At 32.1% G+C, this 21,995-nt stretch overlaps 2 protein-coding genes across 2 annotated transcripts; one reads left to right on the top strand and one right to left on the bottom strand.

Moving 5' to 3' along the window:
- The first annotated feature begins 1,073 nt into the window (after window positions 1-1,073).
- LOC128241337 (uncharacterized) lies at window positions 1,074-9,988 on the top strand. The gene is made up of 13 exons (XM_052958267.1): window positions 1,074-1,185; window positions 1,522-1,623; window positions 2,113-2,208; window positions 2,868-2,972; window positions 3,379-3,486; window positions 5,601-5,648; window positions 6,528-6,629; window positions 6,828-7,034; window positions 7,195-7,257; window positions 7,536-7,581; window positions 8,629-8,657; window positions 9,137-9,229; window positions 9,882-9,988. Exons 1-13 carry the CDS (start codon window positions 1,074-1,076, stop codon window positions 9,986-9,988), a joined length of 1,218 nt encoding a protein of 405 aa, XP_052814227.1.
- A 3,983-nt stretch (window positions 9,989-13,971) lies between these two features.
- LOC128240138 (uncharacterized) lies at window positions 13,972-20,825 on the bottom strand. Its single transcript, XM_052956658.1, has 4 exons — window positions 20,679-20,825; window positions 20,328-20,381; window positions 14,729-14,812; window positions 13,972-14,409 (listed from the first exon to the last, which is right to left on the bottom strand). The coding sequence occupies exons 1-4, from the start codon at window positions 20,790-20,792 to the stop codon at window positions 14,317-14,319; spliced, it is 345 nt and encodes a 114-aa protein (XP_052812618.1). The 5' UTR covers window positions 20,793-20,825; the 3' UTR covers window positions 13,972-14,316.
- Between the last annotated feature and the right edge of the window lie 1,170 nt (window positions 20,826-21,995).

Below are 21,995 nucleotides of genomic sequence, written 5' to 3'. Positions count from 1 at the left end.
TCGCATTACCTATTGAAAAAATACAAAAAAATCTAAAAGCTATTTATTCTTATTTAATTTTCAGTGGACTGCATGAAGAATGTTTACCCCTTATTAAAGAAAACGACACGTGAAAGCGACCAAGGTGACAAAACGTTACCAAACAGTGCTAGACAAAACTCAATGCATTCAGGTGATACCAAAACCCCAATTGGATGCAATTTTAAAATTCTAAACAAACAGTAGTAACAGCAGTAGTAACAGCAGTAGCAGCAGCAGCAGCAGCAGCAGTAGTAGAAGCAGAAGCAGTAGCAGTTGCAATAGTATGAGTAGTAAAAGCAGTAACAGCAGTAGCAGTAGTAGTAGTAGTAGTAGAAGTAGTAGTAGTAGTAGTTGTAGGAGTATTAATAGTATAAGTAGTAGGAGTAGTAGTAGTAGTAGTAGTAGTAGTAGTAGTAGTAGTAGTAGTAGTAGTAGTAGTAGTAGTAGTAGTAGTAGTAGTAGAAGTAGTAGTAGTAGTAGTAGTAGTAGTAGTAGTAGTAGTAGTAGTAGTAGTAGTAGTAGTAGTAGAAGTAGTAATAGTCAGAATGTCATCGTTTAATATATATACATAAACAACTTATGATTACTGTGTCAATGAACATACACTTAAGCAGCATCACATAAGAGTTATTGTAGTTAAGTACTTTGTTTAAACACCGTGGTCATCAAGAACTACAGAAGAATAACCTGTACTTCAAATCATCCAATGAAATATTACCAAATCAAGTAAATTTATTACCTACTGCTATAGGAAGTCAATTATTAATGTTACTTACAATTATTTGCTATTCAAAGTATGGCACGATAGTTATCCCAGGTCTTTTCCTGGTCAATTGGTGCATTTCCTCTTATCAATGCTTTAGTCCGAAAGCCCGAGTAATAAAAAATGCGTCTATTTGACTAATATTCAGATATATAGGTAGATCGATCCATTACTTTGTAACATTTTACTACCAGATTAAACACACATTAGTTCATGGTTATTTTCTTTTACTATTCAAGCGCATTGTTGTTTTCCAGACGCACCCGTCGCTGATGTTCCAGACATTATAATGTCGACCTTTTACACTGAGCTTGACAATACCATCGATTTAACTCTATCCAAGAATGATGCAAACAAATATGGAATGGTTCTACAAGATGCCATAGAAATATTTATAGCTGGTAAATGACATGACATATATATTCTAAACTAAGGTTCAAATGGCTCAACTCGGGGTCAAACGTGATTTCAAATTCTTTAAGCTCGAGGCTTTATTCTCAATTCTATGTACACTATTGTTTTGTGCATAATTTACATGTTTTTTTGTTTCAATGCATTACGTATTTGGTCTTTTTTTAATTTTGATTATGCTCAAATTTGTAGAACTAAACTAATTGTAAATATTATATCGAAATAAATATTATTTAAACCAAATTCTTTAGCATGCCTGATGTATCCAATGCCTACCGTAACATGCTTATACATATTATATTTTGACCCCGACTACCTTCACCCAGGTCAGAGTCAGAGACAAGCCCCTGCAGTAGGGGCAGAACGAGAGGTAAAACGGTTGACAAAAGAGTCCATCAAAGCCGAAGAAGAGTCCATTTCGCCGACAGGTTTTTACGCGTTTCATATTTAATACATGTTCTGTCAAAACAATAACAAAATGGTGTCAATAATAATTTGTTGTTTTGTCCGGTGTCTAAAGTATGGTCTTCAATGTTACAATGCCAATTTCATTTGTTACACCAATCCAACATAAACCGTAAACGCTACTGCGTATTCAGTTTATAAAACTTTGCATGCTTGATTTTATAATGTCGGTCATAATATTGTGATGAAATTTGTATTGATATTGTCATTGTGAAATGTGTTCTCATGCAATAAAATATTATCAAATTAAAAAGTTCATAAAACGTTTAATGTTTTTTTCTTGGAATTTAATTTAGGGTTGTGTTACCCATTCTTATGATCAATGTTTAAAAAAGAGAGGAAACGATATTGCTACCTGTATGGGCCTTAAATATTTTATTGTATGTTGCTACGAATTTGCGTTATACGCAATGCCTAAGGTTTCTTTTACTTTGAACAAATTATTTAATCAGGAAAGGATCAGGTACAATCTTATCCAGGAGAAGCAAGGGCCATTCGATTAACAAAACAGGATGCCGAAAGTGTAGACGAACTCATGTTGCAAAAAGGTATACGAGATAGTTTTATATTAAGAACAAATATTTTGTGAATATATTTATCAACTGCTATTTCATACGTTTACCTTTTCTTTTTACTCGTTAAGGGGTATTTTAAGTAAACATATGGTATTATCTCAAACTATAATTACTTGATTGAGTTATTTCTGTCGCTTAACAATAAAGCTCTCTTAATATGTTTAAGGTTTAAGAACATGTTCTATAAACAGATCAAAGTGACTGAACATGTTTTCAGCAAGAGTTAACTTCACTATTTTTGTTTTCAATGCCGAACAACAACGACAACAACAAAATCCATCCACAATTGAGCTAGAAACTTTGGTACCCCGTCCATGCTATTTTGGTAGAAGCATATCGCCATTAACAATTTCATGAGTTACATGTCCAAACATATTGGTTTAAACAATATTTGGCCATATTACAATCATCATTTTACAAGTATACTGAATAAAAAAATGAAGATAAAGCTTAGCGCAAATATAAGAACTTCCATAATAATCCCTTTTCGGCTGTGGTGTGTCGTTTCTCTTTCCTGCCATCTACTTATCATTCTCTATCTTGACATTCCTGGCGTAAATACAGTTAACTTAAGATCCACCATATTCGCCTCTTTATTGTTCCTTTTTATTTTAGTTCTTTTGTTTAATTAGGAACGGACCATGTTCTATCTCCAGCGTTGGAAAAAGGGGAAGCAGCAGAAGGACATTTTAAACAAGAGTCCACCCAAAGTTTTGATGAAGACTTGTTGCCGAAAGGTAATTTAAAGATTGTTCGTGGTTATGACAGCCGAGGAGATGCATGGCTCAAAGAACCTGTCACCCTGAGGGGAGACGAATCTCTCCCGCGACTTATTTTATTTCTTTTTCAGCTTGGATATATATATGTATTTAGAATTTAAATACGTGCAAATGCAAACAATCGCAACACTTTTATCTCTATAGTTATAAAATTGTAGAACATACAGAAAGGAAAACACTTTAAGAAGATTAATGAAAACATATTAAATATAATTGAATAACATAGCTAAATCAAACGAAGTATAAAACGCCACGTACGTATATATTTTACCAGCCGAAGTTTTGTTTTATAAAGATGGTTACGTTGGTTGTAGATAATCATATTTAGAAATAAATGTTAACCCACGTTATTACTTACATTTAGATTCCAAGATTCTACCAAGAATAGATCTGAAGCTTTTGTCTCTAAGAAAGGCAGATGACTTTCGTTCAACGAAACAGAACGAAGAAAGTGAAACCCAAAAAAGTAATGGTATGGATGTGTTTCAGCTAATTCTTTTTGTAATATGTGTATAAGTCAAGCAACATGATCGTTTATTTAGAAATAAATAAAGCAAATCTGAGGATCGGACAATTTAATAGTTCACAATAAAATGCAATGAGCAGTTTAAAATGTAATTTGACACACACCAACATCTTCTGTATTTAGTTATTTTGGTATATCCTATTATAATACGTGTAAAATGTAAATATGTCCAATATGTGTAGGACTCAGATATGTAGTCATCCACACATATGTGGCTAATTACACAAGCATTGCCAAGCATGCATCACACACGGAGATGGGGTAATAGGTCTTATTTTATTTTCAAATAAGATTGTTTTTCTTAAAATGATAAGCAATATATTCATAAAATACTTGTATTTGTATTTTTTAAACTTTCTAGTTGAGGAAATCTTAGCAATAATTTTAATTGACGCTAGTCTTTCGCATGCATCTCATTTTCAATTTATTACTTTATGTCGTGTAAAAAACTACCGAATTTTCAGCCATAACGTTTTCCTCTATGGTAAAGACAAAATATCTTTCCTTGAGCTCGCCGACAAAAACCTCAACTGCTTTGGGTGGGATTTCGTGTGTACAGCCTGTTAATTATGTGTTTATCGCTCGAAATCTGCTCCTTTTTCGTTCTGGTTTCTTTCCTTGTGAATTATGTTACTGAATCAGCACGTGTTTACTTCTTTGTCTCTGCCGTATAACGACTTCAGGTGAAAGTTACATTTTCTATCCATTGTCTCCAAATTGCACACCACTGGAATCAAAGTTAACGATACCCCATTTGCAAACTCAAATTACCATTTTAAATCAAGCAAATTCCGCTACTTTAAGCAGATAGTAATCATGTACCGCGGTTATCCGACGATGGATGGAAAATTCCAATTCCTTTGCTTGTATGGTTCATCTTGCTATCTAGTTTATGGAATGCATCTGTTTCTACTACAAATTAAGTTTAATATAGACTTTTTCAAGGCTCGACTCTCTGTGCGGTTATTGCCTTGGCTTGACAGTTTACGTTGGAAATGCCAAATCCGAATAATCTGCTCGGACAGACGAATAATCTCATCCAATGACATACAAGCAAAGGGCCAGCACTGTAGAACATGTTTTCACAAACTTTTACCCTAGTATAAGTTCAGAACGACCTCAATAAATTCATCCTTTTTGTATACACACTTTCCTTTTGCGAGGAAACGGGGCATCTTGGTGACGAACTGAGCACCGTTTCGCTTAGTTGTGCTGTTCAATCTCAAAAGGAAATTCACGTACTCCTTTCATTGCCGACAAGTATTGCTAACGGAAACTATTTTATTTATCCCCTTTCTGTTGGCATATATGTCTACATTTTATGTCGTTCTCTTCTCTTTCGACTCGGGTAGCTTAGGTCATTTCTTCGATATTTTTCGAACACTTTCTATTGAAAGTAAGCTTCTATTTAGAGTCGCACGGGCTCCAACACTTCTCGAATTTCTGCCTACTTCCTGCCCTCTCTTAAGCATTTTCATCTTATACTGCAAACTTTACCCAGCTTCCCTTTGCTGCCATGCAAACGCTCGTTTTTTTTTTTCTTTTCTGCTTTTTCTCTATCTTGTCTTCAAACTGTTAAAACTCGTCCGGTACAATGCGTGATACGGTTCAGATGTTGTATCTACAACATTTGCGCGAACCTTCGAGCTCTCCAATCGATGATAGGTTATAACAAAACAATCGCAAACTGTGTCTCAGTGATTTACTTTATACTTTTGTTAAATGTGCGATTGAGTAGCCATAAACTAGTGTACTCCCGCCCCCCCTCCCTCCACCTCATTCACATTCACAACCCTTTTCCAGTGTTGTAACCCCTATGTTTGCTAACAGTTATAGTTCATAGCACTTGTGATATGTCTACACTGTCTCGTTTACGTTATTTCAGTTCTGTTCTGTACGTTCCGTGTCTCTATTATGTCGGTTTTATTTGACGTGTTTTAATTCTGGATTGTCCTTGTTTTTTTCATTGTGTTATTATGATCAATAACCACGATGAATAAATAGCAAAAGTAACAAAATTACTATATAATTGATATCATGCCTTTATGCTCATATTTTAGATCCACCATCAGATCAGGACCAGTTGCTTCCGGTTGAGGCGGAGGAAGGTATTTTACGTTATTTTTTGAACACACGTTTCAAATGAATACTAGACATAACAAAACGCTCTGTATGCATTTACATTTGATTGAAAATTAGGATATGGTCAGTATAAGTTGCTTCCTATTTAAGAAGAGGACGTGATCACACGTGTTACTTAACATTCTTTCAAACTCGTAGACGGAACCCGTTCGCCGCTTGGTAATTTTATTTTATTCGATGAACACTTGTTTCAAATGAATTGACATTAAACATCAGTTTGCATTAACTTCGGACTGATGCTATTATATGTAGATAGCGGAAGTATTCGCTTGATATCAATTTGATCGGAGTAAATCTAGAAATCATGAAAAATCGCGTCTCCTACATATTTCCATCAGTCTAGTAGCAACTTTATATTAAACAGGACTAACGCGTGCACTATCGGATATAGTTCTTGAGTGAGTGTATCGTACTTCTGATGGTTATGTATGTAGCTGGTCGGTGATTATCTGTATCTGCATTAGCATATATGATTAACATAACTTTGACTTCCTTGTTTTCAAGTTCATGCCGGCTCCAGTTAGTCTTTTAATCTTTATTTTTTGCATTTATGAAAAAACCTGGTGGTAAGTGTGTGGTTGAGTACTCATCAACTAATTTAATTCTCATCTCCCATATCCCTTTAACAACGCGGTACCCCCTACATTTGATACTATTTACAGTTGATAGCACTTGTGGTGTTTATATTGTGCCGTTAAACAAAGTCTTCGAAAAGCGTTTGGCTTTTAGACGAGTCTTTGTATTCGTCATTGTTATATTATGAGGCATGACTTCTGAACAAATAACGAAAGTGTCAATAATACATGTATCATGAATTTATGCTCATTTCTTTAATCCTACAATAGAATATGGCGATTATCAGTCCCTTCCGATAGAGGCAGAGGAAGAGATAATTCGTGCGACAAAACAGTCCTTCGAGTCCGTAGACGAAGCCCTTTTACCGCTTGGTAATATTAAGTTATTTGTATTAGCAATTATTTTAAACCATTTGGCACTTAAATCGTGTTTTATCTATAAATTACAGATTGTTATGTTTATAGAGCAGAGCGTAAGTTTTTTTGATAATAAAGATTTTTTATAACTAAATCAGAATAAGTAAATGTTAATTGGTTGTGTTTGTTACATTTTTTAATATGTCATTTCAGGATTATGCCTTGATGAAGTTAGTAAAGGTTCAGTTATGTTTAAATGTAAGCCTACCCGGCCAAATGCTCTTGAGACGCTTACATCGTTTTGCAATTCTGGGCGGATAAAAGCAGTGATTTCGGCATTCTTTAGTGTGCCGAGTGCTCTTGAAAATCTACCACAAGCAGGATTTGTACAACGACTTACTATAGATGCAGCATTTGTTGGTATATAGTGAACAAATTCTGCGTAGTTGTTGCATTCATTTTGCGTATTAACATCACACAAATATATGCGTTTTTACAACAAGAATAAAACTCTATTTTTTGGGCGATGTGGTACATTTCAAGTATTATATAAACAAAGAAAATTCATTTTTTTTTTCAGATTACGAAAATGAGAGAAATTTACAAGATGTCACTCTTAAGTTTCAAAGATATTCAGAAAATGGTAAGAACATGTTACTACTGAATAAGCATTTTATAATGTTATTGAAATTGATAATGTTATATCTCTTATTGTTTAGCACAAAACTATTTACGCAAAGTATTTTCAAAAAGATTTAGTAATTCTTTATCAGGTGTGTTTATAATCATGTAAATTGAGATATATTCATCATTAATTCCATTCAGGAAACATTGTCTATTACAAATGAAACCTGCATGCAGTCATAATCGTTTGCATTGTTTGCATAAAAATGAACAGAATATAATTGTTTTTTATTTAAGATACCGAAAAAGAGCAAAATGACCCGAAGATCAAAACTAGGATGAGGTAAGTTTAGCTCAGTTGCAATGAAAATTACCAAATTAAACGATTTGAAAAACAAGTAGAGGTTTTTCTAAGTTGTATTGATGTAAGGAATTATTTATGTTACATCTCTTGTATATAGTAAGCATGTTTTAGTATATGGTTTCTTTGCAGTGACAAAACTTTACGTTCAACAGAGCTTATATACCAAGGAATTGTCCGTTTTACAATAGATGATAAAGGTACGCTTGTTTAGTTAACGTCTAATTATTTTATATTCTTCGCTAAAACCACTTACTCGTATTTAATAAGTATATACACGTAATACCTTGAACGGCGTAAAGAGAACTGTTTGACGTGTATGTTGTTAATTGATACACTCGTAAAAATTATCTTGCAAATGTTTTTGATAAGTTTATTTTCTCATTATACTTAACTTTACAAATCAATGAATCAAATAGTGACCTCAGATTTATTCAGAAGTTCAGCAAATGCTCTCTTAAATTTTGATGATTTAAATGTGACATTTCTATTTCGCATTTTATTGATGTTAAACGTCCATTGTAAAATGTATAAAAGAATATGACAATGATATTTTTGAGAAAATTTTGTTGCGTCAAAACTGAGTGACCGTATTTCATGAAATAGAGCACTCAATTTTTTAAATATTGATTTCTGCCACTATAACTCGTTAATGACAATTGCTATATAATATGTTTTACAATATCATCATAATTATACTAATTGTGAGTGTTTTTTATGGTAAATTATCTGTACTAAATGAAACAGAGTCAATACCGAAGATAGGAAAAGCCTTTCGGATACCAAGAGAAAGCTTTAAACACAATCAGTAGTTCACTAGGGAATCGACTCAAATTACATAAATATTAAAATATCTTAACTCATAAATGTTGGTATTTCGATCATTGAAAGTATTAAGGTAGTACCGAATGTTTTGTCTACTCCGCTTCTCCCTGTAGTATTCAAGACATTTCTTTTATTTCGGTTTCTTAAAAACATATATAAGATTTCTGAAATAAACTCGTACCTGTTTATAATTTCCCATTTAAGAATTGAAAGTACAGACAGTCATGCCCTTGGTGCGTTCAGATCAGGATCTTATATGGAGAGGCGGTATGAATGAAATAAGACGTCCAGTAGACGCACGCATTAAGAGAAAAAAGTGCTGTGAGTAATATAGATGTTTAGCGTACAAGTATCAAGAATACAAAGTAAGCATGCATCGTGGTGGTGTCCTTAATCGATGGAAAACGGCTTATATTCATAACATGAATATGTCTATAATCTCAAACATTTAATACAATGAATGACAGTGATTCATCATATATGAGCTATGCCATAAAATTTCACAACGGAATCAACTCAAATTACATAAATATTGAAATATCTTAACTCATAATTGTTGGTGTTTTGGTCATTGTAAGTATTAATGTAGTATTGATTTTTTGTCTACTCCGCTTCTCCCTGTAGTTTTCAATGCATTTTTGTTCATTTCGGTTCCCGAAAATAATGTATGTTAGATTTCTGAAATAAACTCGTACCTGTTTATAATTTCCAGTTGAAGATTTTGGAGTACAGACAGTAATGCGTGTGGGCGATATGAATGCAAGAAGACGTCTATTAGACTTATACATTGAGAGCGAAAAGTGTTGTGAGTAAATACAGATGTATTGCGTACTAGTATCAAACATACAGAGCAAGCATTATATTGCTGGCGTCCTTTATCGAGGGAAAACGGCTTATATTCATAACATCAATAGGTCTATAATCTCAATCATTTAATAGAATGAATGACAGTGATTCATCACTGACTATATATGAACTATGCCATACTTATGTATTCCTTTAAAACAATACCTTAAAGTATCTGTGAAATTCTACATTTGAGTCGTTTTCCTAAAAACGTCAATGATATTAGAAATAATATTAACGAAAGAAAGTATTCAGTACAAACGTCTATTAAGGATAGTGTGCAGGGATACATTGAGTCTATTTATATGGACACTGTTCTGGGCGTTTTACTTTCCAGATCAATTTTAATATGAAATAACAAAGGCTGACAATACAATGTAAACTAAACACAAACTTTATAAAAGAATGTTTGTACTTATTAATTTCAAGTTATACATTCTTCACGTTAATGCGCTTCAACACACCGTACCATTAAATACATTCTGCACGCATTATAATTCTTGCGAGGCAACATATTTTTTTTAACTTATGATAATTATTTATAACAATATTCAACAATCTGTCATTTAAACAGGCATCTTTTTAAATTTTTTATATACATGCTGTTTCAGTTCTCAAATGTGTGCCCTTGGTCATATCTGATGTTGTGAACAAAGACTTTTACAAGACATTGAGAACTCCGAAATTTGGTATGTACAGTCTTTCGAGTCAGACATGATTCAACACCTTTAACATTTTTAAAAAATGAGTAGACTCTAAAACAACAGATACATTTGTTGACGTTTTCTCATAAAATTTGGTACACAATTGTATTAGGGGATTCTGGTGAAGAGAATGCTAGACAAATATACTAAATGCATTGACCTTTTATTGTTTTGATGATTGGTTTGACAATACAAGGAGACCTCGGAGCACGCAGCATTAAAATGTGATTGTTGTATTAGTGATTAAACCAAAAGTACATGTATATAACGATGCCTTATTTTATAACTGAAAACTCTAGTCGTTAAATGCTTAAAAAATATAACCAAATCTGAGAATCAGGCTGTTATTACCAAAGTAAGTGAAAGACATGAAGTCGACAAGTGCTTGTAACAACATTCATATTTATATTTTATTATTTTCATTATATTTTTATTATTAACAAACCGCAAAATGAAAAGGGAAAACGCAACTTTCCCTTTTCAGCATGGTAACATTTTTATTCAACAGAAACCCTTTGTAATGTTCTCAAAGCATTTCTGTAGGATTAGAAATATGTTTGGGGATATTACCAAACACATCATAGTATGGTATTGAAGAGTTATAGTGTGGTTTTCAACATTTCTGGTAATATTCCCAAAAGTATCCATAGTATGCCAGGTTTTCTGGGAATATTACCAATTTGATCTTGAAAATTTGGTAACATTTTTCCAAAACATTTTGAAAATATTTCCAAACACTTTGTAGTATAGTATTGAAAGTTGTGGTTGGGGTTTCAACATTTGTGGGAACATTCCCAAAATAATCGATACTATGCCGAGAAATTTTCTAAAATATTCTTCAACTATGAAAAGTCACAAATATTTGGTAATATTCCCAAAAAAATGATGAACATTTTCTGCTAGGCTTCTGAATTTAATGTCCAGATTTTCTGGGAATATTACCAATTTGATCTTGAAAATTTGGTAACATTACCAAAACATTTTGAAAATATTTCCTAACACTTTGTAGTATAGTATTGAAAGTTGTGGTGGGGGTTTCAACATTTGTGGGAACATTCCCAAAATAATCGATACTTTGCCGAGAGATTTTCTAAAATATTCTTCAACTATGAAAAGTCACAAATATTTGGTAATATTCCCAAAAAAATGATAAACATTTTCTGCTAGGCTTCTGAATTTAATGTCCAGGTTTTCTGGGAATGTTACCAATTTGATCTTGAAAATTTGGTAACATTACCAAAACATTTTGAAAATATTTCCAAACACTTTGTAATAAAGCATTGAAGAGTTATGGTGGGGGTTTCAACATTTGTGGGAACATTCCCAAAATAATCCATACTATGCCGAGAGATTTTCTAAAATATTCTTCAACTATGAAAAGTCACAAATATTTGGTAATATTCCCAAAATATGTGATGAACATTTTCTGCTAGGTTTCTGAACATAATGTCCAGGTTTTCTGGGAATATTACCAATTTGATCTTGAAAATTTGGTAACATTTTTCCAAAACATTTTGAAAATATTTCCAAACACTTTGTAGTATAGTATTGAAAGTTGTGGTTGGGGTTTCAACATTTGTGGGAACATTCCCAAAATAATCGATACTATGCCGAGAAATTTTCTAAAATATTCTTCAACTATGAAAAGTCACAAATATTTGGTAATATTCCCAAAAAAATGATGAACATTTTCTGCTAGGCTTCTGAATTTAATGTCCAGATTTTCTGGGAATATTACCAATTTGATCTTGAAAATTTGGTAACATTACCAAAACATTTTGAAAATATTTCCTAACACTTTGTAGTATAGTATTGAAAGTTGTGGTGGGGGTTTCAACATTTGTGGGAACATTCCCAAAATAATCGATACTTTGCCGAGAGATTTTCTAAAATATTCTTCAACTATGAAAAGTCACAAATATTTGGTAATATTCCCAAAAAAATGATAAACATTTTCTGCTAGGCTTCTGAATTTAATGTCCAGGTTTTCTGGGAATGTTACCAATTTGATCTTGAAAATTTGGTAACATTACCAAAACATTTTGAAAATATTTCCAAACACTTTGTAATAAAGCATTGAAGAGTTATGGTGGGGGTTTCAACATTTGTGGGAACATTCCCAAAATAATCCATACTATGCCGAGAGATTTTCTAAAATATTCTTCAACTATGAAAAGTCACAAATATTTGGTAATATTCCCAAAATATGTGATGAACATTTTCTGCTAGGTTTCTGAACATAATGTCCAGGTTTTCTGGGAATATTACCAATTTGATCTTGAAAACTTGGTAACATGACCAAAACATTTTGAAAATATTTTCCAACACTTTGTAATATAGTATTGAAGAGTTATGGTGTATTTTTAACATTTCTGGTAATATTCCCAAAAGTATCCATAGTATGTTGAGAGGTTTTCTAAAAATTAATAAAAACTAGGGGTTGTCACAAATATTTGGTAATTTTTCTGAATTATGAACATTTTCGGCTAACATTCTAAAATTCGTCTTGGAAATAACGTCCAGGTTTTCTGGGAATATTACCAAAGTTAATCTTGAAATTTCTGGTAACATTACCAAAACCTTTCGGGAATATTACCAAACATTTCATAGTATAGTATTTAAAGTTGTAGTGGGCGTTTTAACATTTTTGGGAACATTTCCAAAACTATCGATATTATGCCCAGAGATTTTAAAAATATTCTTCAACTATGAAAAGTCATAAATATTTGGTAATATTCCCAAAATAAATGATGAACATTTTCTTCTAGGATTCTGAATAAAATGTCCAGGTTTTCTGGGAATATTACCAATTTGATCGTGATATTTGGTAACATTACCAAAATTATTTGAGAATATTACCAGATGAACTGAAACAAACTAATTCAACAAAAAGCCTTTGAAAACTCCACAAATAGTTTTTGTAGGACCAAACAGTTCATAGTGCAGTATTGAAAACTGGGGATTTTGAACATTTTTGAGAACATTCCCAAAATAATCCATATTATGCCGAGAGATTTTCAATATCATTCTTAAACTAGGAATAGTCACAAATATTTGGTAATATTCCCAAAATGAATTACGAATATTTTCCGTTATCGTTCTCAAATTCACCCTGAATACAATTATATTATCTTGAAATATTTGGTAACATTACCAAAACTTTTTTGGGCATATCAAAAGATGAATTGAAATAAAATAATCCAAAAGAAAAAGCTCCACGTGGTCTGCTGTAGGACATGAAACATTCTGGGAATATTACCAAAATCTTCATTGCATAGTATTAAAATTAACAGCAGGTTTTTCAGCATGTTTGTAATATTCCAGGATAATCTATAGTATGACTAAAATTGTTCTAAACATTTCTAAAACATGCAATATTCGCAAATGTTTGATAATATTTCCAATAAAAATATAAACATTTTATAATAAGAGATGTTTGTCAAACATTAATCCCCACCACCCCCTGAGCGCCATGTTGTCAGGATTATTTGAACAATCGAAATATGCATGGACTTAAATGACAGCTGATTGGTCATGGCCATTGGATGCCTTTAAGGCAGTTTAAAGATTATGACCATTCAAAGTGTGAGGATAGTAGACATAGTGTTCAATCGTGTTCAGATGATAACAGATATTTGCAGATAAAATGTGTCCTCTTAGAAGGGAATAAGTAAATACGACAACATTTTATTTGCAAATATGAGATATGACCATGACGTTTGACTCTTATAAGTGTTGATTGATAGAACGACATAGATTACATATTCCTGGTTGTTTAAACCTACTAGAATGTTATTTCAGTATTACAGGTATGTCTCTTGCAATTTTACAATTTGACAATAATTATTTTAAATACAAGTGTGGACTTTCGCATATTATGATTTTTAAAAAAAGCACAGAAAAGAACAGAACAGACGTTTATAAGTCATATACATCAGAACATTTTCTAAACACATACACTTAGGTTTTTGATATCAAATGCTTGTACATGGTTAGTGCTATGGTTAAAGACACAAATATGTTGACATAAAGGCAGCAGTATCAGAGGATGAACTAAATTGATAATAATAATAATAATTATTATTAGGAATAACATTACGAATACATACTGATTCTTTAACATAATCGCAGAGCTTTACCAGCTCACATTTATTGACAGAGTTAAATATATTTCTGGGAATATTACCAACTAAATCTTGAAAGGTTTGGTAACATAACCAAAACAATTCGGGGATTCTTCAAACTTTTCCAACATCTAGTCAACTCTACAGTTGGAATCCTTTGTCTATACTTTTTCTCTAGCCCTGATGATCTGGCTCTGGGATACATTGCTATGAAAACATCATCTCCTACATGGCTGTAGACGTTGCACTTCCCCTGTTTTCTTAAGCTTTAATAACCTCCGAACTGGTCTGCCTTTTCCTGTTTTACTTGTCTGAAAAATAATTATAATTGATAAAACATTATCTATGAACTTTTTTTTACAAGCAATTAAAATTTAACACGGTGCATAAATATGAACTGGTCTGCCTTTTCCTGTTTTACTTGTCTTAAAAATAATTATGATTGATAACATATCTATGAACAGTTTTTTTAAGCAATTAAAATTTAACACGGTGCATAAATATGATCTATTTGTTTATTGCTCTTTATTATTTAAAAGATAATACATGACTTTATGGGGTAACTTAATTGTAAAAAGTACCGTCTTCTGCAGCAAATTTTCCCATTTTTGCAGGCAGTTAAATACATACATGTATGGGTTTCTTTGGTGTTGATGTATGAAGTGGCTGTGTGGGTTCCTCTGGACTAACAACAGCCAATGGTTCATCGGACTCCTGAATTAAACCGTCATGTTAGTATTGTATCATGACTTTTTCCAGTTTTACTTCATTATGTGCAAAATTAAATATAATGTCAAGAGTTTGTGCCTTCCAAACTTATCATTCTAGTAAAGGTTACACAGGGTCACTGCTTATCAACATTTCTGTGATAATGATCTGAAGCAACATATAAGCCATAGTCTTATAAATACTCCTGACTGCCCAGCTGGTATTCAATTCCAATGCACATGTTTCAAACGAGCTGTACATGTTATTTTTAACTTTTTTGTCGTTCATTAAATTTCATTTGATTCAGTTAACTTGAACTTTTAAGTTGAAGAATTAATTTTGTTGTATTCCATTATACTTACATAAACAGTTTAGAATGATCTCTATTTGTGGGATATATATTTTTAATAATAAGAGCTATCAGTAAATGTCATGAATATCGCCACACGCCCAAGTCAACTCATTTTAAATACGACCTCGTATGACAAAATTGAAGACCGAACACAAGCTATCGCCAGTTAGACTGATAAAGAAATGATACGAAAAAAAGGACTTAGAGGTCCCTTTATCAATTTCAAGAACTGTAATGAAAACATTGTGATTTCAGTTTTAACTTTTAATTTATCAAGTAGACCAATTAGGCCAATTCTCTATGTATGCAAATATTTACCCCATTCTCAAGATCATTTTGATACATGCAATAACTCACCACAAGCTTAACACTGCAGTATCAGTCAAAACAAAGATCATCTGGGAATACACACATTCAACAGCCCAGCAGGATGGCCCACTAAGTGGTAATTAATTGACTGGTACAATTTCATGGTGATTTCATGGACTGATTAGCCTTTTTCTCAAAATGAGGAGTAAATGGGAGGCAATTTTTCTGAATTGTAGAGCGCAATGGACTTAGTTTAATGGCACAAGCTAATTTTTATTTTTCGCCAACTACCTTAGGATTACGGCAATCTACATGCCAATGGTACTTACTAAAATATTAAAATTCTAACCCTTGTAGAAAAGTAGTTTTCAGTTTAACCGCACAAAGGCATATATTTATAAACCTATTGACCACTATACACGAGGTTATGAACACTTGCAGTCCTACAGTTAATGCCGCTACTGAGCATCAAGCTGATGCTCGGGCTTATCAGTGGAACTAATCTAACATAACTGTAATCTGACCACTTGACCCTTTCCCTTCTGGGGGCTGTTTGCCTGACGAATTTGAGAGTAATAGCTATTCTTGTCTTGAGATTTGGGCCATTTTATGTTAGGAGGTTTTTCTTGGTATTTCAACTTTCGCTATCTTGATTATTAAAATAATATTATTATCGAATGCTTTTGTATAAATTTTGTATATCATAGTTGTTATTATTATTATTATTATTATTATTATTATTATTATTATTATTATTATTATTATTATTATATACGGTAGTCCAAAATCCACTATACTGACGCCCATCAAGTATCATTGTGCAATGTTTAAATGACGTCATAAAACAAGTTTGTCATGAATGTAACATTTATTACGAAATCATGTATCTTTTAAGTGATTTAAACAATTGATATATATATTAATAATATGTTGATCCGGAATGTCTTATTCAACTGTTGTTGATGTTTTAAGATATTGATTTCAGTCAGTAAGCGCCTCGTGCGACTTTAGTCGAATTCCATCTCCCTAATCAAAACGCACTAATAATAAGTTATTAACCTATTATAAGATGCTTTAATATACATATATTTTCTTTTTCGCAAAGAGAAAATAATATGGAGAAAATATATATTTCTGGAAAAATGCTCTACATACATTGTATTACAGAAACATGGCATAAAAGTTCAGTGACTGCTGTGATTAAAAATTTACATCAACTGTGCATGTAGGAGTGCAAACGATCAGAAAAAGTTGGATAATTTTAAATATTATATTAAAATAAAATGAGTCATATAACGTTCAAATATACTGGTATGATATCAAAAGTCCGGACATAGACATAGTGGTTTAAGATACAGTATTGCTTTGTTGTGATCATTTCTCATATGATGATATTGAACTGCTTTGAAACAAGTATTATATATTTATTGACATAAGGTAGCAATGTTTTATGATAATTCCGAAAGCAAAGACAAAATAGTTAATGAGATATATATATATATATAACTATTTTGTCTATATATATATGGAAAGTTTCCATGCAGTGTGTATAATGTTTAATCACTCTTCTAATGAAGAATGTTCTCACACAACAATGCAAATTAAGAATAGAAATCTTACAAAGAAAACAAATGTTGATTTAACTGTGTCAGTAAAGAAGATTTTAATCGCTATTTCAAAAGCTATATTTTAGGAAATGAATTTTCTAGAAAATTACATAAACGAAGATACACAAACATAAAGAGGGCTTATATAATTCACATAAAAAGTGGGCAATGATGTTTTTTGGAAATGCATTTTAGCAAAGACCATAATGTCAATGTATCAATAGAAACCTATGAAAGTTCAGTTTCAACATCAAGATAATATAGTGCTCAGATTAAAAAAACATAAGTTGTAAGCTGTGTTATAAGTAATAAGAATATCTAAGTACATCAATATATGACCTTATTTTTTGGCAAATGGTTAAAATATTACATTTCTTTTAATATTACATCTTATGCCCCCATAAAATGGGGGGGGGGGGCATATAGATTTGCCCTTGGTCGTCCGTCTGTCTGTGTTTCCGTCAGAAGGTAATATGCCAACTTGTGTTACTTAAAACTCGATTATATTACCTAAAGTCCAGAAACCTCGGGCGTTATTTAGGTAAGGACGTTTTGCATCTCGGGTTTCGTTTCCCACTGCACTTAGTAAAACCAGAGTTATTATAATTTAATCAAAAAAGTATTTCACAGGAAAACATACGAACCTCAATCCAAGTGATGACTTCAGAGTTTACAAACATTATACTTTATAATTATGAGACTGTTAGCAATTGGATAATGTTGCTATGATTTAATACGGTTGAATTACGCGTAATCATCCTATAGTGAAAAAAAGCAATGCATCAAGTTTGCAGTATTCTTTTCTTGTTCCAAAAATGCAGCAAAAGAAAGTATTAATTTTCATTTCTTGTGAAAATTGCGAAAAACATATTCTTTAAATATAACCATATATAACAAACTTCATTATAAATGCATTATTGACACTGTTAGATATACATGTAATACATAAATTATATTTTATAAAACCTAAATATCCATTTCATTCAATTGTACATTTCATTGGGTTTAATAGGGTTGATATTGATACTTTTCTAGTAAGTAGACAGCTAACGTTATCTTAATGAAAAGTATAAATAAAAATCCCATGTATAAAGTTATTCTGTTCGAAATTAAATCAAACGATAAGACTGAATATATTTTTTTATTTACTTCAATGTTTCATTTCTTTGCTATGGAATCAATGTTTATGTGTTTTTTTTCATTTTCATAAATAGTTTAAAACTAAAGTAACTGATATAAATTGCTTTTCTATAGTCATCGTGAATTTTAGTGCATAAATCGTACTGAAGATGTTCTCTGATAAATATCCTTCTGACCCCAAAACTGACCAGGGAAGAGTGGTTAATGGGCCCCTGCTGACAGAAATTGGTTATCTCAATTACATGCATAATAAACACCTGGCTGTGAAGTGAGGCTTCGAAAATGGACCAAAATCCAGAAACCTGGCATAAACTGTAGGACTGCTTGATATGGGCACATTGAAAATGATCCATGAAATAATCAAAACAATAACTGGTAACATGAATCGTATCTTGTTAACCAGTTAGAATGTACTTACTTAATGGAATTCATAAACACTTACTAGATAACCAGTTGAAGCTAAAGGCCAAAATGCATTTATAAATATGTGGTAACACGAATGTTATCTGCTGGTAATTATGTTCCTAATTAAGTGGAATTCGCTAACCATAACTAGATAACCTGTTTACGCAGCTAAAAGGGAAAAAGGTGGCAGTTCCGAGCACTTTGAAGCCATTTTTTAGTATTGTGATATTTATCTTACAGAGAACAGTTTCTATTAACTAGATAGCTTGATAATTATCGCATAATTAAGTGGTTAACACGAACAACTCGCAGACGTTAACAGATTATCTGACGGCAGTTATGTTCCACCGTATGTATCAGACACATGAGGCCGATAACCTATGTTAATCATTTTGTTATTGTGTAACTTGTAAAAGTCAATCTCTGGAATGCTTTGGTTGTGCAAACATTAGCTCCTACATCCATCCATACGTTTAGTAAATGCATGCAAATAACATTTAATGAATGTAAATGTAATACACGTTGTGAATTGAAGAATCACATTTAATTACATTTTAAAAAATATTGCATTCCTGAGATAGCAATAGGAAAACATATCAACAGCATAACATAAATAACTGCACCTTGTTATGCTTGTAACGTGGGAGAATACTCCTCGTATGGCCCTTTCAAGAATGCAATACTTGTTTAATAAATACGAGCTAAATATTTCTGAATCATGTGTTTTTGAATTTCACTTCAAAAGCTTCATGATACTAAGTATTTCTTTTTTCTATTTTACATCGATTGAACTGAAAATGTCCATCGATTATATCAATTATCCCTCTCAATGACTGAGTCCCGGGTCATAAACAAGTAGGCCAACCGCCTTTATTATGGGACCGTATAAATCAAAGTCGTATTTTCCTATCGGGATTCAAACCAACGACCTTAATAGTCTGGCACCGAATTAGCCGGGTAATGCAGGGGAAACAGGAACAAATCGTTCAAAGTTCTGATTATCAAACACTCAGCCATTTCTTAATTTCAAGTATGCCTCTGAATCACGGTATTGGGTGAATAATAAAAACTATATAGAGAATTAATGAACAAAAGATCACAATAATATAATAAAGTAAAGTAAAAAGTAAATACAAATTGCAAAACATACTCCTGCGCTGGAAATATGAAAAGCCGAAATGTGCTTAAATTTATACTGAAATAATTCTTTTGTAATATTTGAAACTTTGATTTACTTAAATAAATAAAAATGACGAGCCTGAGAACGTCAGTGTAACTGATTTGTTTATTGTGTTTATTAAAGTTTAAAAGCAATGACCCTTAAACAACAATCATACTGCAGACACTTAAAACAAAAGTGAAAGTAAATTGCGCAGTAAACAATTAAATATTTTAAAGTTGAAATAATGCCATTATAGCTAAAATACACCCGTTCCGTTCTATTGCATACAAATAAAAGTTTGTAAAAGTCTGTATGACCTTTCGATTTCTACAGATAACAACAGGTAATGGATACTCCGAAACAATACAACTTTTGGCATCCATCTGATAAAGAAATCAGAAGAGGTAGGCAGACATTGAGTTGTGTATAAAATGTAAACAAAATTGTTGATCTAAATACACACATTAAAAGTCTAATTCACTCAAACAAGCTATAAACGTCACTGGCAGTATACATTTATTAAATAACAAAAAAATAACTGTTTACCTTTAGGCTGAAGATAAATTCATCATCAAACTCAAAGATATGCTTTGACAAATCCTGAAAGGTCAAATATTATAATAATTATAATAGTCTTAAAAAACCATTAACTGTGTTAAGCATACATCATACATATTCATGTACTTAATACAGTTTGATCAAATATCGTTATATTAGTAAATGGAATTACGTAGCATTATAAAATATAATGTTAATCTAAATTGAGCATTAAGATAAATTCCATAGTGTATTCAATACAAACATTGCTTTTAATCTGCCTTTACGACATAAAGGTTAACTGCTTTACATAAGTAGAGTTATTTATATAAGAATATTTGAGTAAAACATGTAAAGTACCTGAGCATTTAAAGAGGTTTCCATTTCCTCAAGGGATATTCCTAATGTGTTGGTTTCTTCATCAATGACATCTTCCAAAGAAATGTTTTCTAAAGATATTCCGAGATAATCCATTATTGATTTCAGCTAAATATTGTGGGAATTAGTTTCAATTAACTGATAAAGTTCAACAAAATTTAAGCAGACTATCAAAGTTGTGTATCCTAAACAGTTCAGTCAAAAATCACTTTTTTTCACATTTTAATAGTCATATTGATAAATCACATTCTTGATTGTTGCTTATTGGTTAATTATATCCCTCCGCAAATTTCTTAATTTCTAGACATTTTCCTTCAATCTTGAAGCTTCGTTTTATGACTTGCTGATGAGCAGTTATAGGCACTTGAACAACTGTTGCGGATTTCAAGACAAATATTGATCTGATCTTGACACTAATGGGCTTTGCAATTACAAGGGTGATATCTGACATCAAGCTGGTGTTACTGAGTGTTTTAACTGATTTTAGCGTCAATCTAGTCCAAACTTATGAAGGCTCAGGACTGAAAAAAAATATATATCTGGCAACACATTCAATCATAATAATGTTAGCTTTTGACTAAGCTGACAGTACAGTGACTAAAGCTGAAACAAATGACTAATAAGCATGGATAACAAAAACCTTTTTCCCATTTTTTGTCTCATACAGATCGCATTGCAACTGCATAATGTCAAATGTATATGAATGGTCAAAGGTAACATATTTTAATATCAGTATAATTTAACACAGGTTATTGTTAATATGAATGCACATTTGTATAGTTTTGGGTCACCGGATCGATTTGTTGATTTGTTGATTGCCCTTACAGAAGTATACCAACCCTTCAGGTAGCTCATAGTGGTTGAGCACCTGACTTTCAAGCAGGGGGTTGAGGGTTCGAGTCCCGAGCTGTTTATAGCTGTGTATAACCAGAACTCGTTATGCCCTATATTGTATCAGCCTTACTTATTTAAAAAGCACCATCTACAATTTTATTTAACAAAACGTGTACATTATACTCCTCTTCCTCTATATATGCACTTGTTTTCTCTTTATTCAACAGCATTGATACTGGTACTGTTAGAATGGGCGCTACCTAAGTAATTATCAAACAATATATCTTGTACATGTAAGGACTTGAATTTGATTGAGAACTCAATCCTTCCGTCTGTAATTTCAAAAAGAAGTCGAATTTAAATCGAAACAATAACAGGATAAAACTGTTTTCATCCGTCTGATCGCGTCAATTTGTGGTGTATGCTCCCTTTCATAGTTTCAGACTAAAAGCATGAACATTGATA

This window comes from Mya arenaria, chromosome 7, assembly GCF_026914265.1.
Source record: "Mya arenaria isolate MELC-2E11 chromosome 7, ASM2691426v1".
NCBI lineage: Eukaryota > Metazoa > Mollusca > Bivalvia > Myida > Myidae > Mya > Mya arenaria.
This window is presented reverse-complemented; position numbering and strand designations above follow the sequence as displayed.

Coding starts and splice junctions, on each gene's coding strand:
- LOC128241337 (XM_052958267.1), top strand. CDS start 1,074: ATGTCGACCTTTTACACTGAGCTTGACAATACCATCGATTTAACTCTA. Junction 1,186..1,521: donor CATAGAAATATTTATAGCTG/GTAAATGACATG, acceptor ACCTTCACCCAG/GTCAGAGTCAGAGACAAGCC. Junction 5,649..6,527: donor TCCGGTTGAGGCGGAGGAAG/GTATTTTACGTT, acceptor ATCCTACAATAG/AATATGGCGATTATCAGTCC.
- LOC128240138 (XM_052956658.1), bottom strand. CDS start 20,792: ATGGATTATCTCGGAATATCTTTAGAAAACATTTCTTTGGAAGATGTC. Junction 14,813..20,327: donor AATTTATCTTCAGCCTAAAG/GTAAACAGTTAT, acceptor GGTTTAATTCAG/GAGTCCGATGAACCATTGGC. Junction 14,410..14,728: donor CACCAAAGAAACCCATACAT/GTATGTATTTAA, acceptor ATTATTTTTCAG/ACAAGTAAAACAGGAAAAGG.